The 22,138-nt window shown below is 44.2% G+C and overlaps 2 protein-coding genes across 2 annotated transcripts; one reads left to right on the forward strand and one right to left on the reverse strand.

Annotated features, from left to right (window-relative positions):
* Positions 1-2,773: 2,773 nt before the first annotated feature.
* Positions 2,774-6,338, reverse strand: LOC140325461 (E3 ubiquitin/ISG15 ligase TRIM25-like). The gene is made up of 2 exons (XM_072403300.1): positions 6,172-6,338; positions 2,774-5,750 (listed from the first exon to the last, which is right to left on the reverse strand). Exon 2 carries the CDS (start codon positions 5,746-5,748, stop codon positions 4,201-4,203), a length of 1,548 nt encoding a protein of 515 aa, XP_072259401.1. The 5' UTR covers positions 5,749-5,750; positions 6,172-6,338; the 3' UTR covers positions 2,774-4,200.
* A 1,062-nt stretch (positions 6,339-7,400) lies between these two features.
* On the forward strand, positions 7,401-21,219 carry LOC140325353 (dynein beta chain, ciliary-like). Its single transcript, XM_072403179.1, has 7 exons — positions 7,401-7,785; positions 14,470-14,666; positions 14,816-14,888; positions 16,062-16,103; positions 17,908-18,075; positions 20,115-20,231; positions 21,202-21,219. Exons 1-7 carry the CDS (start codon positions 7,435-7,437, stop codon positions 21,217-21,219), a joined length of 966 nt encoding a protein of 321 aa, XP_072259280.1. The 5' UTR covers positions 7,401-7,434.
* The last annotated feature ends 919 nt before the right edge of the window (positions 21,220-22,138 follow it).

Consider the following 22,138-nt stretch of genomic DNA (forward strand, 5'->3'; position numbering starts at 1 on the left):
TCAATGGAGCGGACCTGAGCTGCGGACACAGAAGGTCCTCATCAGAACTCCACCCGGTAATCATTATCGCCTTTCCAAATTGTTTCTTATTCACACAACCTGGTGGGAGGAATGAGGCCAACATACTGTGGGTACCCCATACATGTTTGTACACCATGCTGCTTGCTGTCACCAACGCACTTCTCAGAGTTCTACAACTACAAGATATGAAAGCAGTTTTGGGTCCTGCACCCCACAAATGTGCCCAACTCTTAGCAGCCTTAACAGGAGCTTAAATCTCCAGTTTCCATTGTTATTGCTTCTCACAAGATCAGAGCTCTCCATTTTAAATTGCAGGCGGTGCTGACCCACCATATAGATACTGGCCCACAATCTTGTGATAGAATCCTTGGAAGCCGAATCTTCCCACAACACCTAAAAGACATTTAATGTGCTCGGTCTGGTGTCAGTGACTTCTACATCTCCGATAAATCTTTGCAGGAACAATTCCACACAATATTGCACTTTGTTGTGCCGGAGACACTTTCTATCTTCTGCAGAGGAATGTATATGCTTATTACATTGTAACTTCCAGTGTTTTAGGTGTTTTGCCCAATTCTGCATGTTTTACAGCATTCCTACATGATATATGTCCTGGCATTGGCCTGGTGAGGAGGTGAAGGATCTCAGAATCTTGTTTTGTGAAAACCAAATCAGTATTTGTAAAGCTGCCACAACCAACAAATACAGCTGCACCATCAGGGCCATCCCGGGGCCAACCTCCCTGTATGCCCAAAGGGGGTATTTAAAAACTAATTCCCTGTCAATTCACTGTAAATTCGCCCATAATTTTCGTTTATACAGATAGCATTACCTATTGGGACAGCTGTGCACTTTGACAAGTGGCCACTAGGTGGCAGAACGAGTCATTGCTTTATTGGGAACTGAAATGAGAGATCCTCAGCTAACTTCAGATGAATTGTTCGAATCTCTCGTTTCAGTTCCTATTAAAGCAATGACTCGTTCTGCCACCTAGTGGCCACTTGTTAAAGTACACCGCTGTCCCAATAGGAAATGCTATCTGTGTAAATGACAATTATGGGCGAATTTACAATGAACTGACAGTGGTATTATTTATAAATAGATCCTATAGTTAATTTTTTTTAATTGCTCAGATATCCTATCCTCCTGCTTGCGTGATTTGCTTTGACCGTCTGCAAAACGCTTAAATGCAAATTATTGAAATTTACCGCAACAGAAATACCAGTTTTAGTGAGACATTATTTAAAGCTCACCGACACTTAATGGGGCATACGAGCTAGAATATATAATGATACTGATGATATAATTTAATGATTCTGGTACAAAGTATACCAACACTCTGCTTAACATTACAACTTTGTCCCATGTAATGACACACAATCTGCACACACAGGCCACCAATCTCCTGCAAATCCATTCCAATTTTGCACCAAAGGTTTCCCACTCCTTAGAAATCCCAGACTTTGGTTTGTTACAGAGTGATGAAGCAATGTTCTGGATTGATGGTGTAATAATACAGATCGGCCACACGATGTCACTGTTGTACTTAGAATCAGTCCAGCTAGAACTGCACCTAGAAGGATTTCCAGGCTCCAACTAGAATGCTATCTTGTCCTATACAGTGCTACATTTTATCTACATTTCTATGAACTGCAGTGTATTGGGCTTCATATTCATGTGTAGTGTAGAGCAGTGTTTCCTGATCTTTTTAACATAGGGGAACCCTTGAAAATACTTTCAGGTCTGCAAGGAACTCCTTCTATAATTATTTTATCTACAGCTCACAGTATATTAGTGTCAGTAGGAAGAATTCCTCTAGCATTGCTGGGCATTGGGAAGAATTTCAACCTTAGAGATAGCCCAAAAAGTCATTGGTGTCACTTAGTCCGACCTGAGAGGTGCAAACTGCTCATTGCTCCAGGAACCCCCAGCAACCTCTGCAGGAACCCTGGTATAGAGATCTGAGGATACTTTTGTAGGACAAGCTTTTATATTTTCATAACTCAGAATAGTTTGGTAGACCCCTAGAACATGAGTCAAGGGCCGGACAACTGTGGTGGAGGTCAGGCTGCAGCAGCCAGAAGCCGGTCACCTCCATCGTTTCCTTCGGGGTTACCTTGCTTTAGATACAGAACACATGCAGGAGGTGGTAGGTTGGGTGATGCAGCCTTCATCTTCCTCCCAGGTGCAGACATAAAAGCCCTATTTAATGTACAGCGCTGCGTAATATGTTGGCGCTATATAAATCCTGTTTAATAATAATAATAAAAAGCCAATTATCTGCAGCAGCTGCTAATGCCCCTTCTCCACCCAACATTGCCCCTCATAATGCTCCACTCATATCTGCTTACACCATACTAAACTAAAATGCAATGCTTTGCTCTTTCCTTAGATATTTTACAATCTAAATGATCATTTCAAGAAAAAAAATGCCAGCCTTGTCTCCGCTTCTAATATTGCAGCAAAAATAAAAAGCTGCTTCCTGTCCAGCCTGACAAACAATATATCTGTTCAATTACATACAAATCTAAAAAAACAAAATGCCTGCATGATCTCCTCTTCTTCATGGTATAAAAATGTAACATTGTTGTTATATATAAAGTAATTCCCATGACATCATAGTCACAGATGTAGCCCCGCCTCCAGAGTCACCCAATAGGAACGCATGTCAGCCAATGTTTGCTCCCCTTGCAGGGTCACATTTTGGTATGCGAGAGACTCCATGCTGATAATCGGAAAGGAAAAAACAGCATTTGGCAATATTGAATTTTTTTTTAATGTAAGATGAGAAATATTTACCAATAGCCAACACCAGGGAGGGTCCTGCAGAATTTTTTTTAGTGTGGAAGCCAAGACACGCTGCAAAAATTGTACTACTGCGAGAATTTTCGGGTACCAGAAGAACATTCACCTTTAGCATATTCTATTTCTAAACAAATGTGTAAAATTTTTATGGAAAGAAATCCCGTCCATTGCCAGCCTGTTAAAAAAAGTGATCCTTGCTCTCTGTGTGGATGGAGTGGTCTCTCTGCAGAGGTCTAACAAACTTTTCAGTGTCAGAGCTCTCCAATCATCAAAGTTTAACGGGGAGCTTTAAGTCTGACTCAGCAGGGGATGTGTCTGATCTCTGCAGAGAGACTACTGATTTAACACTGGAAGCAAAGGCCATTCTGTGCAGCATGCTGACACCAGACAGCACATTCTAATCAGGCTCATGCAAACTATCCATGCAGTGCAGCTGCCTCTTCCTGCAGGAGGTAAATGCTTGTTTACACGTAGCACAAGGAATATTATATACGTCATCCCTCGCAGCTAGAACTCCTTATCTTGGTTCATACACAGCACGTTGTTGGCGGAGTCCTTTACTATCATTACAAGGCTCCTGGCATTGTAGGAAATTACCTGACATCTCAAGGTGACTTATAGAAAAGCTGCAGAGGGCTCATTGTGAGCTGGGATGGATTGAAGCAGAATGGGGCCCTTGGCTAGGAAGCAGCTTGGCCCTCCATATCATCAATTGACATTGCAATGTAAACCTACCTATTAAATGGTCAATTGGTATGGTCCAATAGGACACCGGCAGCATGCAACTCCTTCCTCTCTCCTGCACAGATCAAACCCATTGCACTATTTCTCTGGTGTTCTGCAGGAATGTGAATGTTGTAGGTTGGCCCTCTGGACACGGGGCCCCCAGGCTCGCAGGATCCAGTGCTGATTGGTGCTGCCTGCATGAGCTAGGGAAGATGGCAAGTCTGGTCCACCTAGGCTTAGCCCCCAGAAGTGCAGAAGTTCTAAAAGTTCAGCTTTACCTATCATAATGTTTGAGCCATTTATAGGCTTTTCTGAGATTCTATTCATCTCTATAATTGCTGATCGAGTTCTTGATATTCTGATATGTAAGACCTGATGGTTGTCATCTTCTTTTCCAAAGTCCAAACAAATAACAAAGAGGCAAAGTTACGAGGAGTCACCTGGACAGCAGGAAATGTCTGGTGGGTGTCAGTCCCCACCTAACTCACCCTAAATAAGGAAAATGAGAGAATTGTAAAAATGATCAGAGTATGTTGCTGGAAGCTAAGCAGCTACTAATATACAATCACCACAAGAGAAAGGACGAGAATAAATATGGCGGTGATGATAGCGTTTGTCGGGAAGATGGCAATGTTCACACTTTGTGGTTCATGTTGTGATCTTCATCCAATCATCCCACACACAGAAGGCGGCATGGAGGGGTTCGGTGAATGTGGCGTTGAAGGTGTAAAGATGTCGGATCTGGTCAGATAGCTCATAAAAGGACACCTGGCCACGCTCATAATCCAAAAAGACCTTCAATCGGTGACTGGAGACCTTCTCGGTTAATGAGATTTCTTTTCCGTTATTTATTGCAGAATACAGATTATTATTATATCTCCGGAGACACCAAGATTTCTCATTATCTCCAATCTGAGATTGATCCCCGCTCCTATCGATGGTGGGGTAAGACACACCTATCCTCCAATTCCCAATATCGCTGGTTTCCACCTCCCATGAATGCTGCCCTGAGGAGAAGCAGCCGCTGCTCAGCACTTGTGGATAATACTGAAACCTCAGCGGGTGATAATGTTTTATTTCTGCCCTTGATATGGTTTTTAGATCACCGGATATATCAATGTCCTCACAAGCTGTGTTCACGTCCAGTAAGACTTCCATTGACTTCTGCTGAGGAATTCTTATTTTTATTCCAGCTACAAAATCAGACAAAGCGCCGTATAACGACCGGGAGATCCGAGCGACGTCCAGATCATCGCAGACTTCATCGTCTTCCTTTCTGTGGTCCTTCATGGCGTCCAGGTCTTTCAGCGACTCCGCTTCCTGTAAAACGCTGAAAGGATCGGACATTTTCAGCAGCTTTTCAATCTCCTGCACCTTTGTGGACAGCTCGTCTTTTTCAATCTCCAGCTTCTTGATCAGATGTGAGATGGACTTTGATATCTGCTGCTTGGAAATCTCATTGAGAACTTTCTTCTCCAACTCTTCCAGATCTCTCCGGATGTCTTGAAACAATCTCGTGATTCTTTGAATTTCCCCGGCTTCCGTATCTTCAGCTTTTTTCTTGCGCTCCTCCAATCTCTGGACTTTTCTCCCAATTACTTCTTGCTTTGATGATAGCATTGCATGGACATGTTTCAGCTGGATCTTCTTCTTGTCACAAATCTCTTTCATTGGACTGATTTGGTGTTTCCTGTGTTCTCCATCCAGCCGGCAGGAAATGCAGATATAAGCTGCGTCCTCCATGCAGTAATACTCCAGGATCTTCTTGTGAATGCGGCATTTTCTATTGCTGAAGGAAGTGATGGGTTCGATGAGGACGTGTTCCGGGGATGTGCTGTGAACCCTCAGGTGGTTGTCACACAAGGAACATTCACACAGCAGACAGCTTTTGGCGGCCGGTACTGAAGCGTGAATGCAGTTTGTACATAATATCCGGCTCCCTTTTTGCTGCGGAGTAGCCGAGAGGAAGCGCTGCGCTATGTTACTCAAAGTCGTGTTCTTCCTCAGCGCCGGCCGCACCTGAAACGCCTCTCGGCACTCCGGACAGTTATAGACTCCCAGGCTGTCTTGTGTGTCCAGCATCCGCTCCACACAGACACGGCAGAAGTTGTGTCCACAGATCAATGTGACCGGATCCGTATAGATGTTCAGACAGATGGAACACTCCAACTCATCTCGGACATCTGAGGACGCCATTCCTGCAAGAAGAAATACAAGGTGATTGGGGAACAGAAGGCGGCCATTGCAGCCACTTCATATGGAAGAAATAAAGAAGAAACCGGTCATCCCTTGTAATAGTGATCTGACCCTCATCCTTAGGACAACCCTGCTATGGGGAGCTCTGCAATTCCATATTAATAAAGCTTTGTATGGATATTGGCGTCAGTGTGTTCCTAATGTGTATCAGCTGTTCTAGATTTCATTCCGATTCTCCTGGAATCTCTCAAATTATGAGCCACTTTAAAGAGGACCTGTCACTGATAGATGATGCAAACCAGTCACTCTCGCCATAAGAGCTTACAATCTAATGTCATACACTTTTATCAGCACTGAGCAATCACATGAAGTTGGTGGAGTTAATAGGAGGACCCAGAATCTCAGTGCTGCAAGGCCACTTACCTGTGGGTTGGAGTTACAGTAAGTCCTCCGATGTTTCCCGTGACCACTCCGCACCCCGGGGTTCCCCCTTATGCATTGACGGAGCTGCAGAATCCCTGGAATCAGAAGTCACCGCCAAGGAAGTGAAAAACAGAAATAAAAGTTGCAGCGACAATCAACCCAGACCGGTTCTGTCATTTCACTGCCAGCACAAAGAAAAATAACTGAACACATTCACTTCCTGATCACATTCACCCCGCAGATTCATTATCGGCTGTATGTTCACTACAGAAAAAACTCCACAGAAGACAGAAGATTATATACAGGGCTGGGCAGACATAATACAAATTGCATCCAATCAGTAAATTTGCATTTTAAAGAAGTGATAAACAACTGCAAACAAGAAAAACCAACATGCAACAAATGCTGACATGCAATAAAAAAAGAATTGCAATGCTGTTAAGGGATAAACCAGATACAGCGCAGAAGTCGCCTCTGTGAGGAAACGACGCAGTAAAGAAATGTCGCATCTGCCTGGCTGAACCCTCCAATAACAGCGCAGTTTGTGCTGGTGCCGGTTATAAAGCATGCGCATTCCGCAAAATGAGACAACCAAACCAAATGCAAAAACTTTGTGGTTCTTTATCCGTCACCTTTTAATTTTTGATGCATTTTGTGATCACTCACACCATTGCATTTAAACTTCACTAAAGCGCATGATGGCAGCACCTGCAGCAAGTTTCTATCATAGCGTATGGAGCTGTTTATATCGGGATTAAAAAATGCAACTTGACGCAGGTAAGGTGCAGTTGTTGAAAAAAGTACATTGCATCGAATAAATGGTAAAGGCATGAAAAATTGCAATATGTGTTGTAATTGGTGCGCTGCAGTCTCATGAGGAAAAAAAAAGGAAAACTGCTCTCTGCTTTAAAATTGCATTATTTAGTTGAAGAGACTTTTAGCGCAATAGCTGCGTTTTTTTAAATTCTGCGAAATGCGCTTTGCTGTGGTGCATTTCTTTCATTGACGCAGCAAACAACAGCATAAAATGTGGAATGCTTATTGAAAATGCATCGGGTTAATGCGACGCATCAAGAACAAATGTCAACCCTGCGCACCAGCGCTTGGATTAAAGCTTGTATTGCCGCATAAAAAACGCATTTCCTATCATAGCGCACATAGATTCACACCATAGCAGTTGTGTTTTGTGCGTTTTAAATGCAGTTGTACGTTTTTTATTTTTCTCGCCGGGCACAGAGCTGCAAATCTCAGCTCCCGCGCAGGATGGCGGACGCAGCGCCCACCGATAAGAGGCTGCAATTTATCGAAGATTACGTGCTGAGGGCGCTGAAACTGAAAGCCGACCGCTGGCAGAAATGCGTTTCCAGCGAGGAGAACAAAGCCACCCTGCAGGAGTTTTTGGAGAAGGGGGAGTGCCATGCGCTGGTGGTGTCCCTGAACCCGGCCGGGCTGCTGGTCCCTACGCTGGACCTCCCCGGGTCCATCAAAAACAAAGCCGTGCTATTCGTCAAGAAGAACCCAGGGCCCCTGAGCGCTGACTCCATCAGGAACAGCCTGACGTTCGGGGATCTCTCCTACTCACCCCTGGATCAGCTCTCCGTCCTGGTGGAAGAGGTAAGTGACCACACTTACTGCCAATCCTGCACCGCCCCATCCAATCACAGCCAGGCAATCGGTATGTTTTGGTGCCCTCTGCGTACAATTATCAAGACGAGTGCCTGGCTGTCATGCCCCAGGGTTCAGGTAATGAAGTCAGAATCTGTTCCCCATTGGTGGCCGGCCATACATTGGCCGATGTGATTGTCAGATCAACTTTCTGTTTCGTATTTAAATCTGTTACAAATGTAAAATCGCGATTCGGATTAAATGGGAAGAGACGGGATTCACCCGAAATCTGTGAGGAAATTCAGATTTTTGATCTTTTGATAAATCGTAATAAAGTTATCGCTTTTTTGTGTGTGTTTGGTTGAAAGTGTGGAGTGGTGGAGGCTGCATTTCCTGCAATCCTATTTCTGGGGGATGAAAGAAGATTGGAAATTGATGAGTGTGTGGTCAGACTGAGAATCAACAGATCAGAAATTCATAGGAGAGTGTCAATAGTACAATCCGATTGTACAATCTGCAGGGGATCCATAATACAATCCGATTGTACAATCTGCAGGGGATCCATAATACAATCCGATTGTACAATCTGTAGGGGATTTATAACACAATCTGATTGTATAATACAGGCAGACAATAATTATATCTGATTGTACAATGTATAGGTGATCAATAATACAATCTGATTGTACAATCTCTGATTCATATTATATATTGTGAAGACGTTCCATGTATGGGGCTCATATCTGGTCCAGCTGCTCATTTCACTTTGTAGATATCTATAATTTAGCATTGTTCAATCAGATTGGATTGTGTGTTATCAGCTGCAGGGCTCCATAGAGACCCCATGTAGTATGTTGATTTCTGCATACTGCTTTGGGGTGATCGTGTTGCTCTAATCACATGACCACCTTGGCATGTAACTGATCACATGATGATGCCTACAATAAGGTTGCGGTGATCACATGACCACTGGCATTGCACTGATTGACTGATTGACTCTGATTCACCTTCTGAGTTGATTGTATTGATCTTGGATGAACGAGCGGTTGCCAGTGGCACATAACACATAGCTGTTCCTGATATCCAGCCAATCTATATTGGTCCTGTGATTGGCCTATGTGTGCCCACCATCAGAAGAACTGCCGTTTCCTATTGCAAGAAAATCCGGTCTTTCTCTGTTGGTTTCGGAGGTCATTTTGTGTTTTCAGCACCTCCGAGCTGCTTTGTTATTCCTAAAGTGCAGCTCATTGTCTGGTCGATGATCTGTGAGCCGATCTCAGAGTTGTGCTTCGTTCTATTTCCTGCGGATCTCCTGCAGCCTCTTTGCAGGCATTGACATTGTATAGGGGGAGGGGGGTTCTTGATGGTGACAACGGTGGACCATGCTTGCTTTGTAAAATATCTGTTTGATATCTCATGTGACAACACAGGAGTAGAGATGGGAAACTAGGACAAAGCGTTGTCACCCATCATGAGCATTTTTTATCTCCAGCACTAACAGGGGTCTCCCTAAAATCCCCCAAAAATACACAATGGGGGTTACCCAGTGGCGGCCATTGCCCAATTCCTGGAATTTATTCTTTTCCTGGTTATCATTGCAGCAGAGAAGCTGCCATCCTTCCCCAATATCCCCACTCCCCCTGCATACCTTCCCATACATGGGGGGGGGGGTCTGTCCTTTATTCAGGGGTCCAAGGGTCAGAACCCCAACAATTCCCTTCCTTCCCATAGCCATTTTGCTCTTTCCATCAAAAGCAGAGCTTAAACCTGTAAAATCACCTTATTATTATAAGATCCTCGAGGGCCGTCCAATGTTTGTCCATGAGTCCTGATTGGTTGAAAACAATGCATTGTCCTCAGGTGTCATTCTGCATAGAGATATGTGATTGGCTGATATACAGAGCCACCAATGGACATGTTTTAGGACAGTGAAGAATATGGATCAGCAAATATGTACAAAGACCAGAACTCTCAGGGTAAGGTAGGTGGGAATGTGCTGGGGGCGTTGGGTTAGGTAGGAATGTGGGAAAGGAAAGGTAGTGGGAATTGGGGGGAAATCTAGAGGGTCTGCTGCCCCCTATTCAAGCCCTTGGGATCAGTATGGTAGCCAGTTCCTAGGAGCTCACCAATGGCTGCCATCAGAATATCGCAGCCTCTTGAGGACATTTCCTTCTCTCTGGCTCCTCGGAGTCTCTGGGGTCCGGTTACCATGACCCGTCCTGCTCTGAATCCTCATACAATGGCCCGCCAGCCACCCGGCGCTGAGCTCCATCCCTGACTTCATTACAATAAAAAGCCCCAACAATGCTGGGTATGGTAATGAGGGCATCTAGAGTTACCCCCTGCCATTCACCCCATGACGGGGGAATCTCCTCCCTCTTTCCGAGGCTCTGCAGGGCCACAACCCCTCTGGCCGGGAGGTTAATACAAATCAGCGGATTGAATTTCACTCATTAGGCTCCGGCCCAAACGATCTTCCGATATAAAAGGTTTCTGGGTGGCGTCATAAATTATTTCCTATCACCGGTGGAGTTAAATTGTCCATTCGATATTTGAATGGTTCCAGGTTGTCAGCAGAGCGCGGCGGCCTCAAGTTCCCCCCAAATCAGAGGCCGAATGGGTTATTTACGAAGACGGCCAGGAAACGATGATAGACAAATGTCAGGAGTTGCAGCAACCAATTAAATTATGGCAGAGGAGTCGTGAAAGAGTTGTGATTGGCTGCTGTGGATTTTAGCACATTGCACTTTTTGGTGCCACGAGACAGCCCAGGGCATTATCCAATAGTGCGGATCTCATTCCTAGTCCATTCTCAACCAATCCAAAATCTTCTTGTCTGTGATTGGGTACCACACATTGCTCCCTTCATTTCTTAATGACCAAATCTATTCATGCCTCTGCCATGTTATGTATGATAGGCTTGGCGCTATATGGAGTCTATGCACACCCAACCATCGCACCAATGGGAACTTATTGGATGTTCTGGTCCATAACTCTGGCCTTAATATGCCCACCCATGACCAATCATATAGAGCCGCCCCCATTGCCAATGATATAGAGCCACCCCCATGGCCGATAATATGGAGCCACCACACCACATGGCCATTAACATTGAACTCCCCCCAACCACATAAGCCTCCTTGAGGGCTATAATATGGAATCCTCCCACTTGGCCAGTACCAGGAATCCCCCCGTGTCTATTAATATGAAGTTATTCCCTATTTTCCTTCCTTCGCCAATATTATTGGGTTGCCCCTTTGAGACTTTAAGATCATCTACTCTTTTGAGTTGGCTTCCCACAGCATTTTGAAGGGTGACTGTGGGGATTTGCCCTCATTGGTGGGGTCAGGTACTGATGGTGGGGATTTGCCCCCTATTGGAGGGGTCAGGTACTGATGGTGGGGATTTGCCCTCATTGGTGGGGTCAGGTACTGATGGTGGGTATGCGCCCATATTGGTGGGGTCAGGTGTTGATGGTGGGGATTTTCCCCCTATTGGTGGGGATTTGCCCCTATTGGTGAGGTCAGGTACTAATGGTGGATATTTGCCCCCTATTGGTGAGGTCAGGTACTGATGGGGGGGATTTGTCCCCTATTGGTGAGGTCAGGTACTGATGGGGGGATTTGTCCCCTATTGGTGGGGTCAAGTACTGATGGTGGGGATTTGCCCCCTGTTGGTGAGGTCAAGTGCTGATGGTGGGGATTTGCCCCCTATTGGTGAGGTCAGGTACTGATGGTGGGGATTTGCCCCCTATTGGTGAGGTCAGGTACTGATGTTGGATTAGAAGACCTGGCTCACCATTCCAATTCACCCCAAAAGTGTTCAGTAGGGATGAGGTCAGGGCTCTGTGCAGGACACTAAAGTTTCTCCACTGGTTTTGTACCCCGGGGCACAGTCATTGGGGAACAGAAAGGGTCTTCACCAAACTGTGACCACAAGGCTGGGAGAGCACAATTGTCTACAATGTAATTATTTATTATTACACAGTATTTATATAGCACCGACATATTACTCAGCGCTGCACAAAGCCCATAGTCATGTGACTAGCTGTTCCTTAAAGCAGCTCACAATCTAATGTCCCCCCCCATAGTCATATGTCATTACCACAGTTTTTGGGGGAAGCGAATTAACCCAACTGCATGTTTTTGGGATATGGAAGAAAACCCACACAAACACGGGGAGAACCTGCAAACTCCATGCAGATAGTTCCCTGGCCTAGATTCAAACCTGGGACCTGTGGCTGGAAAGACTGGAGTGCTAACCACTATTATTCACCTTGTGGCTGTCAGAAGGTGCAGAAGGCTGAACACACAATGTACACACACAGAGTCCACACAAAGTCCACACAATGCTGTGTATTCAGCCCGGTGATTGTTTGCCGGCTCAGATTCATACAAGAAGTAAACAGAACCGGTGAGTCAGACACCTTCGCTGCCAGACAAAGGTCCGCCAAGGTTATCAGAAGGTCGCCCTGTGCCGGCGGACCTGTAGACATGAGAAGACATCATCTGATCTGCCATGTCTTGGATGGACCAACCACAAAGCAACCAAAGCAGGTGTTTGGGGCCCGGTGCCTATCCAGGGGCCCAACAACCTTCATCAGGACTAGCATAGGTGCTCACCATTGTGTCACATGACCATGTAGGTTAGTCTTGTAGGCAATTGGTGTATAACGGGGCCATGGCAGATCGGACAATACAATAGGGTCATATAAATGGGGGGAAGCTGCCTGGGACCCCTCTCCTCCTTATATCCTCTCTGACATTTGCAGCCAAACTCCCCTGTTATTCATGGTGACCCCAAGCTACCCCCCAGGGCTTAGATCAGCACCGGCATACAGATTCTCAGTATGGCAGAAGTATGGCAGCTCTTGGGTCACATTGCTGGAGATATCCATTGGTGGAAGCTTCTCTAGCCAATCACAATGAATCATACAGAAAGGGGCCGATACCTGGCAGCCAACCAACCAGTCTGATGCAAAGGATGTCATTAATGAATGGCTGCTCAATGGGGTTCAGAATGGACCTACCTTGCTTGGGGTGGTCACATGGACAGGTAGTTGGTTCTGGTGCTACAACTGTGCGACAGGCCCACCCGGGGAGAGAATGAATGGGGGCAATGGGCTATCATCTACTAACCAATCAAAGTCTCATAAACAAGGCGCTGGCCAGAATAATCCCAGAATGCCGTGCTTTATCTCTGTTGCTTTCCCAGAAGTTTCTGACACCTCCTAGGGCCCATTTATCACATTTAGGTGAATGTACATTCATCCTGCAAAAATCTTCTAACTTTTGGAGAAGAGGAACTTTAACTTAAAGTATAAATGCAAATGACACGCCTCTGCCACGCCCACATTTTGGGGACTGTAAAAAATGATTGGTTAACCTGACATAATTCGGAGCTATATTGAACCATAGCGCCCCCTAGTTGTCATGGAGTGTGCTGAAAAATTAAATTAGATTGATTGGCACCATATCAGTGCTTCATACCATGCAATATGTGAACAATAACTTTGTATTTTGTTTTATCTCACAATAATTTAGGTTGTCTTGCTCTTCCCCAGGGCCCTGGGGCCCTTTCATAGATTTCCCCAGCAACAGAAATGTTTGTTGGTTTGCTGGATCCATGTGAATAGCTGGAGGCTGACCACAAGGAATGAATGGCAGAAAGTTTTGTGTTTGGTGTTGCTGTGGTGATGGTGACCGTGCATTGTCCCCATCGGATCCCCTGCTGAGAACAGAACACAGAAACCCAGCACTGTGACCCCCCCCTCCCCGAACTGACACTGTGCAACACTGGTTACCTCCCTGACCACAGTGCCACCATTATATGCCAATGAGGGGTCTGCACTGTGCACACATTCACCTTACGTTCACCCAGAATTGTGTACATAGAGGCTAACATTCTATAAGTTTGTATGAAGCAGGAAGGGGGGACAGCAATAAAAACCTGGCAGGGGTGCAAACCTTCCATCCAATAATGAACATGTCTGCAAACCTCAAATGGATGCAAAGGTGGACCTGCAGCCTCTGCCATCCACTTCCCTACCCGAACTCCTTCCAGTGTCAGCTGTATGTCATTACTCTAAGCTGACTACCTGATGGTGACAATAGTGAACCCAATCAGTGCTGCTGATCTCCTCTGGCTTTTTCTGCTACTTCATGTCTACCTGCACATTCCTGCTAGCAATGGCTGCTCATCATTGCTCTGCTCTGGCCTATTGATAGTGACAATGGGTGACCCCGCCATGTGACCATGCCGGGTGACTGTGCCAGTGCAATGTGTGTTGGCATGACCCCTTGTAGCCTCAGAAAACAAAACACATGGCAATGGATGAGGTCTGATATGTGCTCACTGGGCCACCAGGTGGCAGCGTCGCTCCAGCTTTGAATTTGGGGGTTTTGCGGGATTTTTTCTTTCCTGCACAAACTTTTAAAGTTAACAAATTGGACGAATTGTCACCATGCTGGGGAATGGGGCGGTGCAGCTGTGCATTGGTTTCTTTTGAGCCGTCCATCTATCCTGAGAGCATATATCATGTATTTGGGTCATCTCATGAATAGAAAATATTCTGAATATATGGCTAATTTATGCAAGATCCATTAAACATATCATCGTAGCAGAGTATTTCAGGAGAGGAGAGTTATAGAGGAAGGAGCAGAGTCCATATAATGATTTTTTTACCCTTCACAGGTTGTGGCCCCAATTTTATCGAATCCTAAAAACCAGCAGAATTGGCCCCAGGTGCTGTCTCAGGATGTTTTGCGTCATGTGAGCTCCCTGAAAAGCAATATCTCCGTTATGGTTGGCCAGGTACGCGGGAAGACTCTGCTCCCCCTCCCGTCCGGCTCAGAGAAGGTGGAGGACATTGAATATGAAAGCGACAAGAAGTAAGTGTCACCAGTGTGTATTGTGTGATAAGTAGGGAGTGATTGGCGGTGCCGCCATATTGGTCTGATATAGAGGGACAATTATTCTCCGGGTTCTATGGGAGAAATTCCTATCTGCTGCATGATAAAGCTTTGATATTTATCACCAGACAAGCTGCTGGTTTGGGAGTCACAGAAATAAACCGTCTTCCTACCCAGCAGGAGCTGAAGTGCAGCCTTGCGGTCTGCTTTATAGATCCATCGATCGGTGTTTTATGCAGATTCTCTTAGAAGAAGCTTTATTGATATGTTGGAAGTCAGATAAAACACACTTAGAATAATAGAATGGTGAGATGGGAAAACCTTTGGTAGAACCTTTGCAGATGGATGATATACAAAATCTGTCCACCCAATAGTTATATATTGGATGTGGGTGGATCCTCAGGCTGAATCTGCCACATGGTGAGACCCGTCTGAGATGGATGGATTACCCCTTTAACATTGGGTTTTACCAATGGTGACAACACTGGGCCATGTCTGCTTAATGTGTTTAAGGTTAAGGCTGCTTGTAGTCTTGAGCAGAAGCCCAAGTGACGGTGACAACACAACTAGGACACAGAGTGTTGTCACCCTATAACCATATCTACCTGAACAAGGAGGTTCCTCTGGGGTTATTTTAATGAATGCTGCAGGTTGTAAACTGACTTTTCTATCATTAAAGATTATGGAAGAAAGGGATAGGAACTGTCTTAAAATAACGTTAGACTTTAATAATGACATATGACTATGGTAGGGAAATTAGATTGTAAGCTCCTTTGAGGGACAGCTAGGGACATGACTTTGTACTTTTTACAGCGCTGCATAATATGTTGGCGCTATCTAAATACTGTGTAATAATAATATAGGATCTGATGTTGGAGACGGTGGATGTATTTTATTGAGAGCATTGTGAGGTCTATTATTATTGGGCGCAGGGGTTGAGGCTGGATGAGGGCCAGCAGAGGGTCCAGACACCGGGCCGACATCAGCTGGTAAAATGCTGCAGTCGGTGGGCAACTCCTTATTAATGACCATGGGAGGGGTGGGCAACTCTATATAAATGCAAAAGGGGAAGTGGGCAGCACCATATAAATAGATGGCCATGGGGACTGGGCAACTCCATAATAATGGCCACGGGGGAGTGGGCAACACCATATTATTGACCATGGGGAGAAGGGTTGGCATCTCCATATTGTGGCCATAGTGTTATAATAATCCAAAAAGCTCATCTGATTGTGATTGGTTGGATGTCCACAGACTTTTAGCCATGCAATAAATTTTATGGCTGCTTATAGATGTTAATATATTGGATTTATAAAGAGATAAAATAGCCCAAAAATCGGATTTCATTTATTCTTTGTTTGTCGTTCATTGTAGGCACGAGTTTACCTGAACCCAGAAGACCTGCTGAAGGGGGAGGTAGAGGAGAGTCTCTCCAGAGTCCAAGAGGTCCTGTCTACACGGTGGGGGTCAAGAATTGCTCAATGATCAGTTTTTCCTTCTGTAACAACTGGGAAAAAGGGAAATGGTGGGAAAACCAACACAAAATATATTTCATATCTAGAGTAAATGATTATCCTTCCCCAAAATCTTCTGGATCCTGTTCCACTTTGAATCATTACATTGTGAGTGCAGGGCGTTCTGGTGACCCCACTTTGGTCTGCCCAAGTTAATCTGCACTCACAGTGTGTCCTCAGTCACGGGAGTTGAAGCATGTTGAGTTTATTTAACCTTGAAGAGTGAGGACATCTTCTGGCAAAGAAGTGGTACTGCAGGGGACAGCTCCATCAAGTATTGCACAGCTGCTTTTAGATTTTATTTCTTCTTTTGGGCTTTTTGATATGAGCTAGAATTTACTTACCTGAAATCAGAATTTTTAAGCCATTGACCAAAATTGTGATCATTTAGTCACATGGGGGCGGCAGGATGATCCCTGCATGAAAAGCACCTGCCATTGGCCTGATCCCATTAGGTGGTTTATCTTATGCCAGTTTTGGGTAGACTTGTAAAGTGAACCTGTCATAGATCTTGGTGATTTACATTGAGCAAAACTTAAACAAATCCAAAAATCATGCAGCTAAAGTTTTATCCCAATCTTGCTTTTTCTTTAAAGTTTAGCTTTCCCCTCCCTCCTCTGCTATCTGAGCCTCCCCATTGGTCCCTGGATATAATGGGCAGCTTGATGAAGGAATGAGAAGGCTCTGGAGTTGGCATGGCCAATCATGTTTTAGAGAAGTTTTTTGACTCCAGCTGCCAATATCTCCAGAATATTCATTATAACTCAGGGTTTGAATACGAATAATCTCTTCTTATTACTTTTCTTATCACAAGTTGAGCTGTTTGGCTTTGTGAGTGGTTCACTTTAAATGTGTTTCATATTGCAGAGTAATGGTTCAGTACGTTTCCAGTTAGTGTTTTGTTTTATTCCCTTTCCTCCCTCGTTCTGCTGCCTGTCAGTAGCGGGAGTGAGTCTCTTCTTGCAGTTAAAATAATGGAAAGTGTTAGCGGGAACATTCTGCTCCCTCGCTGGAACACCGGTGGAATACAAAACTTTATCGATCTTTCGTCTCTCTCCCATAACCCTTTCCTGTCCTCTGGACTTTCCGCAGATATCAGAAAACAAAGAGGGAGATGTATCTGAGGGCAAACCCAGGTATGTGATCAGCTGGCCCAGACTGGGAGACAGGCCACACAGGCAAAAACCTAGCAAGGCAGATTACTACGCAGCAACCTTTTAGCCATTTATTGTATATTTCCTGTGCAGGAAAAATATGAGAAGTCTGAGGTACTTTCTGTTTTGATGTGACACTTTGCTCAGGTACGGTCTACTTAATGGCCTGGGGACATCAATCATTTTGTATCATCATGCAGGGAGTGCAGGGTGTTGTGGGGACACTTCTTTGGTGTGTCAATGGCATTCTGCACTCACAGTATGTCCTCAGTCTTGGGGGTAGAATGGTGCGGAGTTTATTCAACCATGAACACTGGGGACATCTATTGGCAATGAAGGGATACTGCAGGGGACAGCTTTTGCAATTGCTCAAAAGTGTTATGATGTTACCCATTGCTCAGGCATAGTCTGTCATTGTCACCATCAGGAAGACGGTCCAATTGTTCTCATGGTTTTATAGAATTTATGTCCTTCCTGCACGTAACAATGATGTCCTCTCACCTCTGTATTTTTTCCACTCTAATCGTTCTAATTGTTGTTTTGTCTCCATAGAATTTGTTGCTTACAGCACTGGATATGATGAAACTAGAGAAAATCGAGTTTGGAGGGAATAAGGGGAATGTTTTGAGCCAGACCGTGGCGGATATGTACGTGGAATTTCAGGAAACCTACAAAGTGTTCTCAGAGAGGACCTACGACTGCCTGGACATGGAGAACAAGGTGGGAATAAAAATGACAGGTCTGATCACATGACTAATGGGACATCGGGACACAATCCCTATGATGGTGAATGGTGGGGCTCATGGTCCATGATGGAACCTCTCTGCATCACCCTTCCCTTTCCTTTAAGGGCAAGAGAAGGATCCGTAACGTTATTATAACATTATTAGGGGTATTATATATTTATTATATATTTGTACACTTAGTCTTATAGTCACCAGTCACAACTCCTTGCTGATCTCCGTTGGGTGCCGTCCAGCCACCACTGCCAATGGGCAACTTCTTCTGCACCTGCACAGAGAAATCTTCATTCCTCTCTTCAACGAATGGCATCTCCAAATAAATGACTGGGATTTGTCTGCACATTAGCAGGACAATAAGCTGCCCCAGTTGGGGAGATTTTATGACTCCCAGCAGGGATCTGCCCAGATCAAAAACAGGGGAGTAGGACTTTGGGTGGGGGGGGGTAAGTTATAGGGCAGAGGTGTCCAACCCTTGTTCTTGAGGGTCACATACTGGCCGGGGTTTTCATGAGCAAAGTCATTTTCTGACCCTTACTAAAAATGTGCACAGATTCTGGCCCTCAAGGACTGGAGTTGGTCAGTACCCATATAGGTCTTTTATACAAAAGTTCCGTTAACCTTAAACCAAATTCTCCTAAATCCCCATTTCGAGTACATGCATAGGATCTATAAAAACTATTTGTAATTCAGATTACCCCGACTTGTGATCCAGACCCCCGCCAGGCTGTGTAGCTCGGCCAGTTAATAATAATATTATTAATAATGACTCGGTATGATCAGATCTGTGAAACAGTTCCATCAAACACTAAGGTTGGGCAGTTAGTTCATAATTGAGTCAGTGAGAAGATTTTTACTTCTTTCTAAAAAGAACTGAATCGAAGGCTCTGAATTTAGGATTATTCTTAAATAGAAATAAAGTCAGAGTTTCAGTGGCTTCGGGTAATTTTCAAGCATTCTGGAACCTATTGGGGCATCATAACCCAAGAGAGAGGAGAAAGAAAGTCCAAAACCTTTAAACCAAGGAAAAGCAAGCCAAAGAATACACCTCCTCAAAGCTAACAAACAGTCTGCCTATTCTTTTCCATCGTTACCACCTTAACATTTCCCCACATCTTTTTTTTGAAGAACAAAAATATATAAATTAAAAGATCCCTCAAAACCCATGTTTTAAAACTCACCTATCCATCTTCTTCTGTCTCCTAAACCCTCACTACTTACCCACTACTACATATCTCCCCTCCTAATGTGTGATACTTCCCCCACCTCCTAGATTGTAAGCTCTTCGCGGCAGGGTCTCCTCCTCCTCCTGTGTCACTGCCTGTATTAGTCTGTCATTTCCAACCCATATTTATTGTACAGCGCTGTGTAATATGTTTACGCTATATAAATAATAATAAATAATATTAATTAATAATAAGAATAAAAAATATGTTTATTGCGTTTAACAAAGCAAACGATCAAACAGTAACAATCGTTCATAATACAAAGAAAGAGGGGAAAGAACAGGGACAGGGAAGAAAAAATGAAAGGTAAGGGAGGGTCAAGGTGGGCAGGGCAAAAAAATTTAAAAATAGGAGGCTGGCGAGGAAAATTGGAACAAAAACCTAAAGTTCATTCTGTAACAAGCACTGGTTATTAAAGAAAGTGGCAGGAACCTGTCTACCCAGACGGAGGTAAACTTGGATATGGTGTCATGGAATGATAAAATTATTATTGGATATGGCGTTGTAAAGTTGAGAAGTCTATATTGGGTTCCAGGACTAAGCAATGGACATGGTTTAGATTTCTCATCCCTAATCCTTGTCACCTGTTGAAAGGAGACTTCATCTATCCATGTCCAATGGTGATCTTGTTCCCCTTACAAGGTTCCTAAGGTGAACAAACATGGGGAATGTCCATATTGTGCAGATCGGACATATAGTCCACTATAGCAGCTGCTGGACATTGTGGTCAAGTTCAGATCTGAAAAGTTTTGTATTTTATTCTCTTACTGACCCCATTGTTTCTCATCATTAGGAGTTTGAAAAAGACGTCTCAGATTTCCAGCTGAGTGTGCAGGACATGGACAGACGTTTGGGCACCCTGTTCTGTCTAGCATTCGGTGACACCTCGGGCCTGGAGCACACCTTTAGGGTATGTAACACTTCCTGGAGGAAAGACATATATAATCATGTAGCAGATGTCATATAAATGTCTCCATGGACTGTAATTCTACATGAGCAGCCTTGGTATCAAACCTGAAATTATCAGCAGGTTGGACATTTAGATCTGCAATGATTACCCCACCTGTAGGAGGGACAACTTTATAGGCCCCTTTAAACTTTAGTGTGTGTTTTTGCTGTTTCTTTGACATGTCAAAATGTATTGCATTGCATTTGCCCATTTGCCCATACCTGGGGATTATAAAGTAAAGATAACAGAGGCTGTAGATCCAGGGAACATCTGATATCCTCATGGAATCAGGAAGGATTTTTTTTCCCATTGGAGCAAATTGTACCAGGATCGTTTTTTGCCTTCCTCAGGATTATCTGTGTCCATAGGGTTTATATCTGGATGTTTATTTCCCTAGTGGATGAACTTGATGGACTTTTTTCAACCCGAATAACTATGTAACTGTGACAGTGTTAAATATGTCAGTTTTTTTGCCTATTGGGGAGAGCTCCCTTCACTTTCTATTTCAGACACACAACAGGAATTGAAAATAAATCTCTTCGAAGTGAGAGAAAACCCCCCATTTAGACAGTTGTCACCAGAACATTTACCTTCATTGGAAGATTTCACCTCATTTCCTGATTTGGAGACAATTGCAATATTTCAAATTTGCCATCACTTCCTTTCCCAGTGACATCAGGAGAAATAGATAGCGAAGACTTACTTAATAAATAATAAAGGTTATTTAGAAAAGAATTATCAATTTTCTTAGATTTAAGTATCCACTCTTCCTTCCTCCTTGTGGAGTGTCAGATGTTGTGTCACCACATGCAGTGTTCCACAAAGCCATTTCAGCAATATTTAGCAAAGTTTTACTTGATTTGTCCATTGGTAGTGTCGGTAGTGGTGCACTCTGAGTTGATATAATTAAGGATGAACTTTCTTTTTGCAGGTGCATGGAGTCCGTTGAAGGGAAAAGAATGATGATGAAGTATGAGGAGATGATGGCTCTGCTCGACAAGTAAGATCTATAATTTTAATATTCATTTTACACAGTATTTATATAATGCCATCATATTAGGCAGCGCTGTACAAAGTCCACAGTCACGTCACTAGCTGTCCTTCAAAGGAGCTCACAATCTAATGTCCCTACCTCAGACATATATCATTATTACAGTCTAAGGTCAATTTTAGGCGGTAACCAATTAACCTAACTGCATGTTTTTGGAATGTGAAAGGAAACTGGAGTAGCCATAGGTAACTCACGCAAACAAGGGGAGACCCTGCTAACTCCATGCAGAATTCTCCTGGCCGAGATTCGAACCTGGGGCATAGCGCTGAAAAGGTTGGAGTGCTAACCTCTGAGCCACCGTGCTGCTTTTCTTCAAGCAGCACTGAAGTTTACTACTTTTTTTTTTAAATTGCAAGCAGGAAGCTTTTTTTTATGGAGGAGACAAACTACATTTTTTCGGCATTTTAACACTTCCACTCTTTTCCTCACAAGTTTCTTTTAAATGCATGCTGAGGTGTTCATGCAACTCTAACTGAAAGTTCCCTGCAAAAGAAGACCCTGAATCCCCCCTCTCTAAGAGTGGCTAGTTTACAGCTCAAGGTCTTGGATAGCTGCACCCAAGAGCATTGTTGTCCCAGCTTCTGGGTCACTACAGAAGGCAATTTAGGGATCAATAGGAGGAACCACTGAGTGCAGTGGGGGTCCTAAAGTGTGTCAGATGTAAAGATTCTGCAGCACTTGAAGATGTTGGGGTTTGAACTCTAGAGGGGATATCTGTGTACCTGTTGGGGAGAGTTCCTATCACATCCCGTGTAGTTATGCAGATAGCAAGTGTTATAAAGAAACAATATTATCAATTTTCCCAGCAGGGACACAG

This window comes from Pyxicephalus adspersus, chromosome 3 (genome assembly GCF_032062135.1).
Source record: "Pyxicephalus adspersus chromosome 3, UCB_Pads_2.0, whole genome shotgun sequence".
Classification (NCBI taxonomy): Eukaryota; Metazoa; Chordata; class Amphibia; order Anura; family Pyxicephalidae; genus Pyxicephalus; species Pyxicephalus adspersus.

Bases quoted from the DNA above. Each gene is read 5' to 3' on its own strand.
- LOC140325461 (XM_072403300.1), bottom strand. From the start codon at position 5,748: ATGGCGTCCTCAGATGTCCGAGATGAGTTGGAGTGTTCCATCTGTCTG.
- LOC140325353 (XM_072403179.1), top strand. From the start codon at position 7,435: ATGGCGGACGCAGCGCCCACCGATAAGAGGCTGCAATTTATCGAAGAT. The intron at 7,786-14,469 runs GTAAGTGACCAC...TACCCTTCACAG, and splicing joins TCTCCGTCCTGGTGGAAGAG to GTTGTGGCCCCAATTTTATC. The intron at 14,889-16,061 runs GTCTGCTTTATA...CGTTCATTGTAG, and splicing joins AGCTGAAGTGCAGCCTTGCG to GCACGAGTTTACCTGAACCC.